Here is a 14,745-nt window from a genome sequence, read left to right on the forward strand (position 1 = left end):
TAAAGCATGTGACTAGTTTATTCACAGTTTTACTTATTAGTACTTTTCTTTAGAAATTTTTCTAATTCCAATTACTAAAATACACTCCTGCTAAGGTGACAATTCATATGACAGAGAACTAAATGTAGTTTCTTGAAAAAATCAGATCCCTTAGAGCAATGCAGCTTTTCTTCTTCCAATAGCAGGTTGAGAAAAAAACATGGCAATGTCTTAAATTGGAAAATTTGAAAAATTACTGGAATACTTCAAAAAACCCTTTGCATCAGTCCAGATTGAAAACATTTCTCTAACACTACCCAAAAGCTGCATTTCTTCTTAATTTCTGTATTTTCTACATAGTCAGTCCCCATGCCCTGCAATAACTGAGGGGGGAATAAAAAGGTTACAAAAATTGCTGGTTCAAAAAAAGCATCTTTAACACAAAGAACATTAATCTACCATGCGAGAAACAATTTCACCGCTCCATACCTAATTGATCAGATCTCCTGCTGTTCATAAAAGAAAGGCAGAAAAAGAGGCAAATTAAATGGAGAAAGGAAAAAGACTGGAACAAAGATATTCAATAAAGAATAAGATAAGGGTCAAATATCCCAGGATCCACCACAAGAACAGTAAAAGCGTGAAAAGATCATGAACGAAATGCAGCAACAAAGCCAGGGTGTAAATACAGGATAAATCAGCATAAGAAGGTGTAATATCTGGATTTATTTATGATGTTGCCCTTGAAACAAAGAAAATAAAGCCAAAAAAGAAGGGTAAAAAAAAAGGGGGGGAGGGGTGGAAGACTTAAAAATAAAACACACATTTTGTTTGATCTGTATCCATACCAGCCTTATGACGTAATCGTAACAGAAAGAAACTAAGCTCAGACTGGGGACTATGCTTATTCAGATGATCTCCAACTAAAACAAAGGTGTTTCTGGAAATAGCTCTGATTACTTTCTCTGAATCGACAGCAGCCCTGGTTCCAAAGTATGTTTTGGAGGATGTTAAGCAGATGTAGGAGCTCTTATTTCGCTTAATACAAAGCTCCCAAAATTCAGGAGCTGTGGTTATACGTAGAACTCTGACATCTCCTTAAAACCCTAGCTTTTAATTAACATATCACATAGGGTCATAGGTATCTTTAGTCAAGGAAAAAAACCAAAAAACCCACCATACAACAATAATACTGCAAAGTAAGGAATACTTTCTACAATAGTACAATACTTCAAAGCAAGATCAAAGCAGTTACATCTGCTGTGCCATCTTTAATTTTCCTGCTGCGCTTCACACAACAGACAGGGGACATTCACTGGATACCACTAAATAATACTGTAACAGAACACCTCCCTTTCTGCGTTTGTTCCTCAGTAATTCCCCTCCAAAAGCAAAATCAAAACTGTAAAACACCAATTTAAAAATTGTCTTGCTTACTATAGTTTCCTGAGAATCTAACATTTCACCAACTTTGTCTGCCTTACTGTTACTACCTTTTTATGTTACTGTGCATTTCTGCCATTGGTAGAATTTTTCTCCAAAAGAACTGCCCACCTTTAGAGGCATACTACTAACCTAAACAGTTCATGGTCAAAGCACTGCTCTAATTGCACGTTAGTACTGTCCAGTAAAAACACACTTTCTGTCCTTTCTGTAAACAGATTTGTTTACATATTAAGACAAAAGGTCCCATGAAACCATAAACAGAAAAGATTATACAATTAGTAGACATAAACTATTGATCATTTGTGTTGTATCATCTGTATGCATTTTCATTTCCCTCTCAGAATATCTCACGATATGAACAGATCTAATATCCTGCAAAGTGTGGATTCTTTAATCTGAAGGGGAAAAGCAGAGATATTGACTTCTGAAATTTCCACAGCTGTCAAACTACCACAGAGCGATGGTCTGAGCTGGAAGTATTCGATGTCATACACTACTCTACTTAATCAGACAGTGTGACTGAGTTTGTATGTACTTATAGCATTGAAGCTCAGGTTAAATCTAGCTGGCATGAGAATTAGAACAAGAACCAGATTCCAGAGGCACCATCGCTGAGTTTTAACACTAAGCTAGGACTCCCCAGTTATGATTTCGCTTTAACGTTTAAAAAGGTGAAAAATGGCAGTAATAAATCTGACATATTAGCAGCCTTCCAGTACATATGAGAAGGTTGTGATGAAGACACAGTTAGGCTCTCCACAGCAGGAGGATGAAAGACACCAGTCATATATTGAAACACAAAAGGTTCTGCCCAGATAGGAGGAAAAGCTTTCTCACCATGAGAACAGTCAAGCAGTAGTACAGGCTGCACAGAGAGGTAGGGGCGTTCTTACCCTTGGAGATTTTCAAGGCCTGAGTAGCTAAAGCCCTAAGGAACTTGGTCTGATCACGTAACTGACTGTGATTGAGCAGAAGATTGGACTAGAGACATCCTGCAGGCTGTTCCAACTCGAATTTTCTGACAACCCTATTATTGTTTGTCAGGGACAAAGAAATAGTTTCCTTTCGCTCTTCTGAAAAGCACTGTTCAGCAAATGGCAGCATGACAGGGGTCAATAATTCCGTTGCAGGATCTCTGCGTGCACCTTTTTCCTAAAACACAGACACCAAAAAACCACCATGGCCTTCTCATTCATGCTTTATTCTTACATCAGCAACCACTGATGGCTTCCTGGTTCACTCTAAATTTGACAACAACTTCTCCGGGGCCTCCCCAAAACCAGAATCTGTTCTCTCTGAAGCTTTCTTATGTGTCTGCTCCGAGTTCTGCTCAGAAATTTTCCAGTTCCTATTATACAGCAGATTCATGACTTACGTTCTTCCCAGTCTTCTTGTCATAACACTGAATTCCAGTAGCTTAGTCTCAACATGCTCTATTGCTCTTAGAAAAGAAGCCATCACCTCAACATCCCTGTAGAGTTTTTCAACTGATGTAGTACATGGCAGCTAGAACCAGGCAAAAAGGCAGCCTAACGCCCTGCTGTCCAAACATACCCTTCTTAACAGAACAAGAAATAACATAAAGCTAACAGCTGAACAAATAAAACAGGTGCTTTCAGTCACAGCTTCCATTGCTATTTGTGCAAATAAACTACAGACGCTGGAGGAAGGCCACTATTTATAGCTCTAAGCTTAGGTGTCTCGGTTCTGGTAGCCCACCAACCTACCCAACAAGAGTACGCTGTTAATTTCAACAGACACACCGAACCGAGCTCTCCTGCAATTCTGAAACACAATTCAACTAAAGAAGCTTATATACATAAAAGTATATCTATAGATTTCATGTATATATGTATTCCTTTCACAACCTATTGATTTTTTCAGCTTTTCTTTTTCTCCTTGACTGTGCTGTTGACACTATGTATACATTCACTTTCGCCACAACAGACATTTAAAAAGTCTCAAGTGGATTTTTAAGTATATTAGATTCTTTAGCATGATGTTACAAATCAGAGTGAAGCTTGTATGAATGTTTTAAGTATGCCTACCACCACTTTTTCATCACAGTGCTGTATTATTCAAATTCAAAGTTCATTAGTGTATATTAATTAGACTGGAAAAAAATTATAATTATCGATTTACATGCATATTTCACACTTTAGTTCCTCATTTCAGGCCACTACAGAATCATTGCTTCAGGCTGAGAATTTAAGAAGATATTCAACAGGCTAACCCCCACTGATTACATATTAAAGTGATAAAATGTCCCACCTATCCCATGTTCAGCGTAAGTCAGTTCATGACTTAAGAACATCCCTGAAAATCTCCACAATAAGAGGAAGTGAAAGACAGCTATATTAACGTCAAATAATTAAGATAAAGAACAAATTGTGCTTAGGTTGCTTATCAACATTCTGTTTCCATCGTAATTAGAGCTGATAATCTAGCAGACTTCCATAGAAATGTACAATGTCTAAAAATAACACTATCTACACGTTGCATTCAGAAGCTTACATGCCGGATGAGGACGCATGGGTACAATCACCCGTGCAAGACACTAAACTATTTATACTGTGCAAGTTTCATACAGCTGTGTCCTGCCACTCCCAAGCAAATACTTGTGAGAATACACTCTTGCACTTTGATTTTAAACAGAAAGTTTAAGTCATACTCCATCAAATGAATGCAAAAACTGGCCACATTATATAGAACAAACAGAGATTAGATGCCAATATGTTGCGAGGAAGTGTTTAGAGCTTAACAACCTGCATTATCACTAAACTTCGAAATGTTGGGCTTTTGCCGGGTTTTATGTGTTGAGGTTTGGTGGCAGGGGAGCAGGTAAGAGGAAAAAAGCAGTTTTAAAAACAGGGGAATTAGAAAGGCAAGTCACTTATTTCAGTCTTTTTCCTAAGTGGTTAAAAGAACTATGCAGCAGCTCCACAACCCTTTTTTATATGTACACCTGGGAAGAATACCGAATCCTGTTACTTTCCTCAGTGTTACCCTGATGTGGTTTAGACCAGATGTTTAAATGTTACAGTATGTACATTTTCTTCTCCTCTTCCAAGGCAAAAGCAAAATAAGAGGAATATTTGACTTCACTCCACAAGAGACCTATTTAATAGTTTGGCGGTTATGTAAGTAAAGGTAGCTTGGCTAAGTCAATGTTGACGACATACAGAACGACATGATCCTAATGAGTTGGAAAATATTGGCTCTCATGAGATTCAACCAGATGCTACTGCGCTGAGAAAGCTACTGTATTATTGAATTTCATTTTTATGAGGTAAAATTTATTATTCAACCATTAAGGTATCCCACATGAAATCTTGCATAAAATAGTTTTACAGTTACTTTCTGGAAAGTAGATTTTATTTTAACTTTAAGACATCATTTACATGAGGGATTCAAATGCCTATTTGATCACCTTCAATAGAGAAATGTAAGGTCTGCAAGCAATTTTCCCAAAAATACCAGATTAATGGAACCGAACTGTCAACAAAATAATGAACTACCTGAGTAGGACAAGGAAAAAGTGGTAGCAAGTTCCAGTTTTCCAGAGTAAACTAAAGCCATGTGTGACTGTGTATATGTTTTCTTGGCAGGCTGAAATGGTTAGAAACTGAGTGCTTCAGGTACCTACTAATAAACAATGAAAAAATACACAGTAAAATTACTCCATAGGATTAATTATGCTCAGCCTTTGAAAGCTCTTCACTGGCACTATCTTCCTAAAATGTTTATATTTTGCAGACTTCTTTTCGTAAAAAAAAAATTGTACAATAGTAACTGTAAAAGAATTTTATGAACATCAGTACATCCACTTGCAAAAAAGTGGGAAGCATAATACATTTCAGATTCATGTTTGTTTCCACATTTATATAGTGGATGAAATGCAAAATCGAGATGTTTCACAAGCATGTGCAAGCGTAAGAACTAACATATTATTTAACTGACATGTAATATACTGTCATCTTTGTATACCACAAGGATTATAAAATAAAACCAAAAGACAAACATAAATTTCCAAAGAGCTATGTGTGGGTTGAAGACTGCCTTTGTTCTTTTTCTCTATTTTAGGTGCCACGCATTATCAAAAAGTTAATAATGCCTTTTTCTTGACCCATGAAAAAGAGCAAACACTTGTTTGCAGCTGTTATATTTATCTGTTTCTTATTTTGCATTTTGTCACTTTGTATTCCTATCTACTATTTTAAATTCTCAATTCTTTTTGTTCTTGCATATCTATTTTAGGCACTATGAATCTTTCTTGTATTTTTTTAATGGTAAAGCCTATTCTTTCAAGTAAGGTTCATTGCTTATATTTATCTCAAAATTTTCAATTGCCTTGGCTTCTCTGAACCCCAGAAATACCAGTTGACATTTGAAAAGAAACTTTGCTAAGCAGGCATTTAAAAGTGTGGATTACAAAAGTGCTAAGGTGTCACTGCAACAAAGAGAGGTAGGTGCTTTCCAAAATCCCATTAAGCCATTACCTGTATCTTTAAATTCCAAATCAGTTATAATTAAAAATCTGCTCTTCGCACAACTAAATAGTCTAGAGCTAAGGAAGGCATAATATTTAAACATATTTACCATAAACAATATTGTAAAAACAATATGTCCTTCTTGAAATACTCATTCTACCTGTCTTCCACAAGTTCTGAGCTCAATCAACTAGGCACAGTATCATATACATCTTTTTATTGGTAGTTTTAAGATAACAGACCTTACTAATATGTATGACAAGTACAATTTTTTCACAGTACAGGCACTTCATTCTTAAATTCTGTCAGAAACCAAATACACACAATTTGCTTTTGAGACTTCAAAACTTATTTTGTCCAACAGCCTGCCTTTGGACAAGTTAATCAAAAGAGAAACTCTCCAACTATCTGATGAAGACAGCAAGTCTAGTAATCAACAAACTATGAAATACTCAAGGAAAGTGTTTTTCTCCTAGTAGACAACGGTTTCTGCAGCGCGGGGGAGGTAGGTAGGTAGGGGACGTAAGAGTGTCAAGCTTCAAGCAGTTTTCCCTTCCCGGCATTCCATGAATCTATTCCCAACAAGAATTTGTACAGGAAAGAGCCTGAGAGTTTGTTCTGAATCCCTGTACCACCTTCAGCCTAAATTAGTTTTGAAGGAAGTTTTGGAACAGAAAAACATTTCTGGTCCAGATGAAACTGTAGGACAGAACCTCAGATACTAGCTATAAATTCTGTTCCCATGTTTGTGGAACTACACGGTGCAGAGCTCCCTTTTTCAACTACATCCAGAGAAAGTCTTTCAGCAGTTACCCAGCAGACAGGTTCCCAAAGAGGCCTTCATACTTTGTGAGACTCTCCACAGCATGTCAAAGTGCCAATAGTCATGGGTGGTTCTCTGATGTTCCCTCCTCCTCCTGCAACTCATGTATTTGTACTTGTCTTCCTATTAAATTTTGGCTTTCTTAACTTCTACTGCGTTTCTACTTTAACTCTTTCTACCTGCTTCTCCTTGCCTTGTCTTCCACTGCATGTCTCTCCCGTTTTTATTAGTTGATCCTCTTTCTTCCTTTTTCCTTCCTTTCCATTTTTCCTTTCTTTTCCCTCCCAACTCATCTGTCTGTTCTTCTTTCCCTACAGTATGTCTTAGCTCATATTGTCAGCACTGTTTTAAAACTGGAGGAGATGGCTGTGTTGGAATAAGCATACAACTAGGGACCAGAATTCCTGCTAAAAAAGATCTATGCTGAGAGGATACAAAGGCTTGGGGTATCACTTTTGAGTTCATGTAATACTGAATCAGTATGTTATGGAGGCACATCACTCACTCTACAAAAAGCACCTGGCACAAAGCCTCAACAAAGACACAAGGAGCTCAGCAATAACTGTTTCAGCCCCAAAACTCTTCAATCACCACACGAAAAGTGGCAATACAGACATAGGCAGCTGAGAAAGATGTAGGCTATGTAAACAAATGGCAAACACATTTAAGACCAGCTATGTGCAGGTAGTAAACTACAGAAGAAAAATTTGAAGTCTCAGTATATTTTCAAAATTGGCAGTACAGATCTGGAAGGGTAGTGCACAACTAGAACACTTCTACAGGAGGGCACAGTTTGTTCACAAAGGACAAAAAAAGCATGGTGGTGTACTGTGTATCAAGAATGTGTAAAATCCTGTGATCCAGACGGTAGGCAGGCAGATCTTCTGGAAATCTCTGGATAACAGCAGACCATTAAAGACAGGAAGACAAACTACATAAGCCCTTTCTTTTTTTGAGAATAATGTCATGTCTGCGCAGGGCATTTTTATTTTTAACAAGGGAATAAGAATCTAGATAGAGACATATTTGTTTGTCCTGCTATATTTCTAATTAGTGAGAAAAATGGCTTTTAGAAGTTTGAAAACGTAAAGGTAGAATATAATTTGGCCAACAGTACCATGCTGTGATTCTGTGATTCTGTGAACAGTACTCATGAAACAAACACATTATGATTCTTGGAACAGCAGAATGAAGCAACGAATTTCAAGAAAGATATCCCTTGGGAAACAGGATAAAGCAAACGTAGGGATATCTTTAATCACATTGTTAATTTTTCCTGCGAGAACACTACAATTTTGTAGAAACAAAATCAGAAAAAGCCAAGGAGCAAATGGAAAGAGTGATAAAGGAAAATACAGCAAATGTGTTTATACTTGCATTATTTGTACAAAACTGATCAAAGAAACAACTAATCCACAACACCACAAGGACAGAAAGCTATTTTCTTGAAGTACTTTTGTACTACTACTGTGCATAGCTAAAATGAGCTGTGATTAGATAGAAAACACAATACCATAGACAAAAAGGCTGTTATTTCTGAGAGATGTTAGGCTATATGATAAAATCTCATCTATACACCCACAAAGATGCTCGGAGAGACAATGGCAGGAGGGGAAGCCCAAATAATACCCTGCCAGACTACCCCCAGGCCTACCCACAGGAGCCACCAGCCCACCAAAGGCTAATCTGTACAAGCCCAGAGGAGCACAGTGGCATGCTACAGCAGGCAGGAACCCAAGCCAAGAACTCCCAAAGAACATTCATCAGCTATTATTTTATGTTAGAGAAACTACACTGAATGTCAGTAAAAGATTATCAGTGATTAACAGATGTGCCTTGTTTACTGAAAAGTTCCTTATCGACTACATTATCCTCATAGTAACTTCACAAAAAAAAAAAAAAGCTGAAATTCCAACTTGCCTGTGCAATTAGAGTCAGGTTTTTTTAGAAGCTTACACATGTACATGTTACTGTTAAAGTATGTGAAAATTGACACTAAGTCCAAGGATGATTTTCAACAAGGCATGACGATAAATTTTACACAAAGGTATTCCAACAAAAGGTAGCAGACTTATGGAATCAGCTAAGCCAAGAATTAGGGCAAAAGGGCAGACAGCAATCATTTCATAGCCTTGAACTCAGAGTTGCCTTCATCTAGTTAATGCAAAGTACAACTACAGAAGTATAAAATTTAACAGGTCAAGCATTAAGCCCCAAACAAGAGAAGGTCAAAACAAGTGTACTATACTGTTCATTTACTTTACTGTATGTACTTAAAATACTTGCTCCAGATTTCTATTCTGCAGATATGTTGTTAGCACAGTTGTATCACAGTTCATTGAACTGAAGGACAGAAACACATTAAATGATGGAACATGTTAGTTTGGAACTGTGCCAATCCCAAGACCATCTGAAATGATCAAATAACTGTATTTTCACATTTCTCTGAGGTGTGGATTGTAAACCTGCTACTTTCAGAAATACCAGTACTTGAAAATAAAAACTCACAATCTCATCCTTAGGTGATACACACAGAATAAGGAACGAAGAGAATCAGTGACGTTAGGGAAAGAAGGAAAAACTAAGCACTTAAAACTGTTATTACAAGGGTTACACATCTGAAAATGCAACAGTTCTTTTACTCCATCAGATCAACACAGATTTAACTTCAAAAAAACAACAGGGCTGAAAAATGAAAATATGACTGCTAAAGACCTCCTGTGCTAGTCCAATCTACCATTCTGCCTCAAGTCATGATTTACATCTGAATCATTCTCTTAACACATTCTCCAGGACTGGTAATGATGGACATTGCAAAAAGATTAATTGTTGTTGTGTGTTTATTCACAGCAGATAAACAATAATAGGTCTAAACAATAGTGGGTGTAAATTATTCTAGCCTGCACAGAAATATGAATTAAAAATACATTATCTTCTTCTGGATGACCTTTACGCACTTGAAGACTGTGGTGTTCTCTGTAAGCTAGTCAAAATCCTTAATTTACTCCCAAAAAATCATGGGTGTTTTGCAAAAGGATGACAGGTAACCAGTTTCACTATTTATATCATCAGCCCTGAGACTTGCATATCCTCAGCCGTTTCACAACAGTTAAGTAATATTTATTTATAAAACTGGACGAATTTATGAAACTAGATGAGAAACATCTGCAGACCTTTTAAAAAATTCAATGTATGCCATTGATTAATAAAGCCCTTAGTAATCCAGTATTTTTTATTTCCTCCAACAGTTTCACCTCTGAATGATCTTAAGTTACAACATGGCGCCATATAAGGTAGCAAGGGTGGATATTTCAGATGAGGGAAGCATGGAAAAATTATCCTGTATGGGAAAATTAAATGCATCCAGAAATTGGTGCCAAGGAGTGAAGCTGGGTGGCTTAGCTTACATCCTGGATTTTAAGCATAAGCTATAAATACCCATAGACATACAAAAAACATTCTGTCTGTTAACTACTATAAGTAAAGCCTGGATTTAAAGGATATAGTTATATGCACATTCACTAGCACTGCTCTGTACCATAATAAATACTCAACCAAAAGCATCACATATTTACCTGAAGTTTGGAAAACCTCATTCAGTAAAGCTTCATTTACCACCACCGAACTGACATTTCCAACAGGATGACACCAGCTCTGATAAATAGTTTGAAGCAGAAGGGTTTGAGCTCTAGTTGCTTGAACTGTCAAATTAGGAAGCTCAAATATGCATTCTGTTAGCGGGACATGAGCTCGCTTGGTCCTGTTTAAAATATTGAGAGAAAAAAAAGAAAAATCATTACTTTAGTGCATAAAAATAACAATTTAAGAACTTAATCACACAATACCAAGCTATAAGCAGTTAGTTTGTAAGACTGGAGCTGTGTGCCTGTTAAATTTCTTCCTGTAAGAGCTGATTCGACTTATACTGAAATTCACCCTAAACAGCATTTCTGTTACGTGATTTAACTTTATATCTCCCTCCAAAACATGAGAGGAAAAATCATATATTTTTACGTAATCATTTCCTTGGTTTTAAAATATTTAATAAAAGCAATTCCAAGTGCTCCCACCCATAAAATTGTACAGTTCTTCAAAAAACACAGAAGTCTGTTCAAAAACTGAATTTTCTGAAAAATTTCTATTTAATTAAAGTGAATCACTAAACGACATATATCCAGTGATCAAAAAAACCCCACACAGATAATATCCATACAACAAAATACAAAGAGCGCCACATTTCATATTTGGCTGATAGAGAGCTCATTAAGTGATTCTAATATTTTTCTATGCCTTTTACCTTATAACTGGGAAGGAGGGAAAGACAGGGACAGGCATTGGGAGGGAAGTACAAGGTAAAGGATATTCTGATTGGAAATAAACTCTTCTGTGACAATATAGTCCACTATGAACAAGAAGGCAGTACCACAACTATAGCAAAGTCAGTAAGTTACTTCTTCTTGCTAATACATACACTATTACCTGAAATAAAGCAACAGATTGATTTGCTACATTCAACAAAAACGGAAAAGGTTCTTTAATACTCTCATTTTGGAGCTTTTCCTGCAGCACATTTACAACATAATTATTCTTGCCCTAATCACCTCCTGCTCCATCACCGAAATGTACTTTTTGTGTTATTTAGCATTATCTTCTCCAGTGTCTCCAAAATAGATTAGTTTATTCTTTCCCCCCAGATTAGTTTATTCTTATTCTGGAGAATCTCCTCCATTAGAAGATTTTAGGGACAAGTCTAAAGCCACATGAAAACAACGTTAGGTTAATGTTCTATTGGGAATCAAAACCTCAAATGAGGGAAAGCTGCTAAAGCTGCTCATGCAATCCCCTAGCCCACAAAAATCCCATCCTTTACCAAAACGTTCAGGGGCCTGAAAATGCGAAGACGTTCCCTTACAGACACCGAATGGCTCTTCAGATCAGCAAAATCAAAACCTTCCAAGGAACTATCACAAGTAGCCACAATATACTGCATCTCCTGTCTGGCTCCACAAGAAAATGCTTGCAGCCACATGACCTAACATATGTGAGATCATACTAGCAGTAGAGACTCTGCAGGATGCTCCATCAATTCAGAAACAGGCCATTCCTGATGCTCAAACTCTAAAATCGGTATCAGCTTGAAGTGACACAAAACTCTGGCAGTAAGTAGACTTCCTTTCACACTGGACACCTGATAAGGACAGTGGCCCTTCACCAAGAAAACTGTGAAGAAAAACGCATGTCATCACTTCTCAGACCCATGACCATTTTCATCTAGATGAAGAAGCAGAATAGCAAAATATTCTGTTGCTAACACTTTTGGCCCATAAGCTGCAGATAGGGCCTGTGTGACATATAAAATAAAAAATATAGTTTGGAAAGAAGCATTCTAAACGCCAGAAGACATGTATCAACTACCATGTTGACACGGTGGTACAGCCAAAGATATCACTTTGAATTTGGACTTGCACATGCAAGTGTTCACCTTAAGTCACAAACAGATCTCCTCCCTCAATTCCTTGTCAATACCAGGAAACAGATAACTGAAAACCATTTCCTCTGAAACAAGAGGAATTAATCCCCTCAAGTGTTAGATACCTACAGTATTAAACATCCACCTCTGTTAGGGGTTTGAGTGGCAAGGTTTTGCCAGAGAGGGGGCTATAGGGGTGGCTTCTGTGAGAAGCTGCGAGAAACCTCTCCCATGTCTGATAAAGCCAGTGCCAGCCGGCTCTAAGATGGACCCGCTGCTGGCCAAGGCCAAGGCACTCAGCGACGGTAGCAGCACCTCTGGGATAACATGGTTAAGAAGGGGAAAAAAACTGTGGTGAAATGGCAGTCAAGAAAGAGGAGTGAGACAATGTGAGAGAACCAACTCTGCAGACACCAAGGTCAGTGAAGAAGGAGGGGGAAGGAGGTGCCCGAAATGTCAGAGCAGAGAGTTCTCCCTTGCAGCCCGTGATGAAGACCATGGTGAGGCAGGATGCTCCCCTGCAGTCCATGGAGGTCCATGGTGGAGCAGATCTCCACCTGTAGCCCGTGGAAGGGACCCCATGCTGGAACAGGTGGATGCCTGAAGGAGGCTGTGACCCTGTGGGTAGCCCACGCTGGAGCAGGCTCCTGCCAGGACCTGTGGACCCGTGGAGAGAGGAGCCCACGTCGGAGCAGGTTTTCTGGCAGGGCTTGTGACCCCACGGGGACTCACGCTGGAACAGTCTGTTCCTGAAGGACCCACACTGGGGCAGTTTGTGAAGAGCTGCAGCCTGTGGGAAGGACTCACGTTGGAGGAGAAGTTTGTGGAGAACTGTCTCCCATGAGAGGGACCTTGTGCTGGAGCAGGGGCAGAGTGTGAGGAGTCCTCCCCCTGAGGAGGAAGGAGCGGCAGAGACAACGTGTGATGAACTGACCGTAACCCCCATTCCCCGTCCCCCTGTGCCGCTTGGGGGAGAGGGAGGAGGTAGAGAAATAGGAGTGAAGTTGAGCCCGGGAAGAAGGAATGGGTGGGGGGAAGGTGTTTTAAGATCTGGGTTTATTTATCACTATCCTACTCTGATTTGACTGGTGATAAATTAAACTTTCCTTTTCTCCCCCAGTTCAGTCTGTTTTGTCCGTGACGGTAACGGGTGAGTGATCTCTCCCTGCCCTTGTCTCGACCCTTGAGCCTTTCATCATATTTCCTCTCCCCTGTCCAGCTGAGGAGGGGGAGTGATAGAGCAGTTTTGGTGGGCACCTGACTTTTATCGAGGCCAAACCAAAAACAACCTCTAAGATGGCTTTCAAGGTAAAAGGAAGGAAAACTGCACTTACATAAATATAAAAAACAGAGATCCATTCATTCTAGATCTGAGGATTAAACGAACTGCTTTCTGCAGGGAACTATTTCTGTCCAATGTCTATAAAGGGGGATTGCAATAATTATCTCAGCTGTGGATGTCTACACCACAAATCAAAGTTTCATAGATAAAGCCCATCCACAAAAGCCAATTCCATTGCTCCTCACTAAAAATAAAAACAAGGGAATAAAAGAAAAACTGATTCCTATGAAAGAAGACACTCATGAAAGATTCTCAGAAGATGGTTGTAAATACAGATAGAGGACAAAAAACAAACAAAACCAGGTGTTGTAGCCTTCTATAACAGCAACCACTAACTTTAGGCCAAGGTTTTTCAACCTCAAAGCTTGGAATCAGGTTTACCTGTCTCAAAAATGTTGAGAAGGGGGAGGAAAAAAGCAAGGGGGAGGAAACAAGACCGCCTCTGAGTTGCAACTCATTTGAAGCTGATGACACAACTGTACTGCCCACTTCAAATGTCATTTGCAGAAAAAACATGAAGGAAAAACACTTACTGATTACATGGCAAAACTCAGCCTTGCATCTGGTAGTAGAAATTTCCTTCAGAATGGAAAAAAAAAAAGCAGTCCATTGTTTGAATGAAACTATCAGTCTTTGAAGCTTGGAAATACCATATTTTGTATCGGTACAGCCTCTATTGCTAGGAAAGACCACAACTCATTAGAGGCCTTTTCAGAAGGGAACTTGTATTAGCCTTGTTTGTTTGTGGTCAAGCCATCCATTGCGATCTTTTATTATTTATCTCACTGCAGAAAGTGCATTGTAACATTTTTCCTTTCTGTTCTTTTCTTTTCTGTTCTTTTTCCTTTTGTTATCCTTTCAGATAACTTCTATTTTCTACTTCTCCTTTGTATTTCTGAATATTCTTTTGTAGGATTAAAACTGAATATTTCAGAAAAAAGTGTCTAAATATTTCAAAAAATGGGTTCCCTACTGGAAAACTGGGAAGGAAGCAAGATGACAGAAAACCTTTTTCACCAAAGTTCAGGATGAACACGACTCCACAATAATTCCATCTAAAATGACACATTTGTATTAACAAATTCATGTACTTTTAGGGGGTGTCTAAAGAGCTATGACAATCATAGCATACAGTATGACAGTGGAAAAGATTTTGCTTTAAAAGTTTGACTATCCATTTAACACATATTACAGC

The 14,745-nt window shown here is 38.4% G+C and overlaps 1 protein-coding gene across 7 annotated transcripts in view; it reads right to left on the reverse strand.

Moving 5' to 3' along the window:
- VPS13B (vacuolar protein sorting 13 homolog B) overlaps positions 1-14,745 on the reverse strand; it is a 482,877-nt gene that overhangs the window by 357,927 nt on the left and 110,205 nt on the right. For all 7 annotated transcript variants that reach the window (XM_075415801.1, XM_075415802.1, XM_075415804.1 and 4 more), the window contains exon 17: positions 10,314-10,498. In XM_075415801.1, coding sequence (XP_075271916.1) covers positions 10,314-10,498 — 185 coding nt within the window. The remainder of the gene's footprint in view (positions 1-10,313; positions 10,499-14,745) is intronic.

This window comes from Opisthocomus hoazin, chromosome 3, assembly GCF_030867145.1.
Source record: "Opisthocomus hoazin isolate bOpiHoa1 chromosome 3, bOpiHoa1.hap1, whole genome shotgun sequence".
NCBI classification, from domain to species: Eukaryota; Metazoa; Chordata; class Aves; order Opisthocomiformes; family Opisthocomidae; genus Opisthocomus; species Opisthocomus hoazin.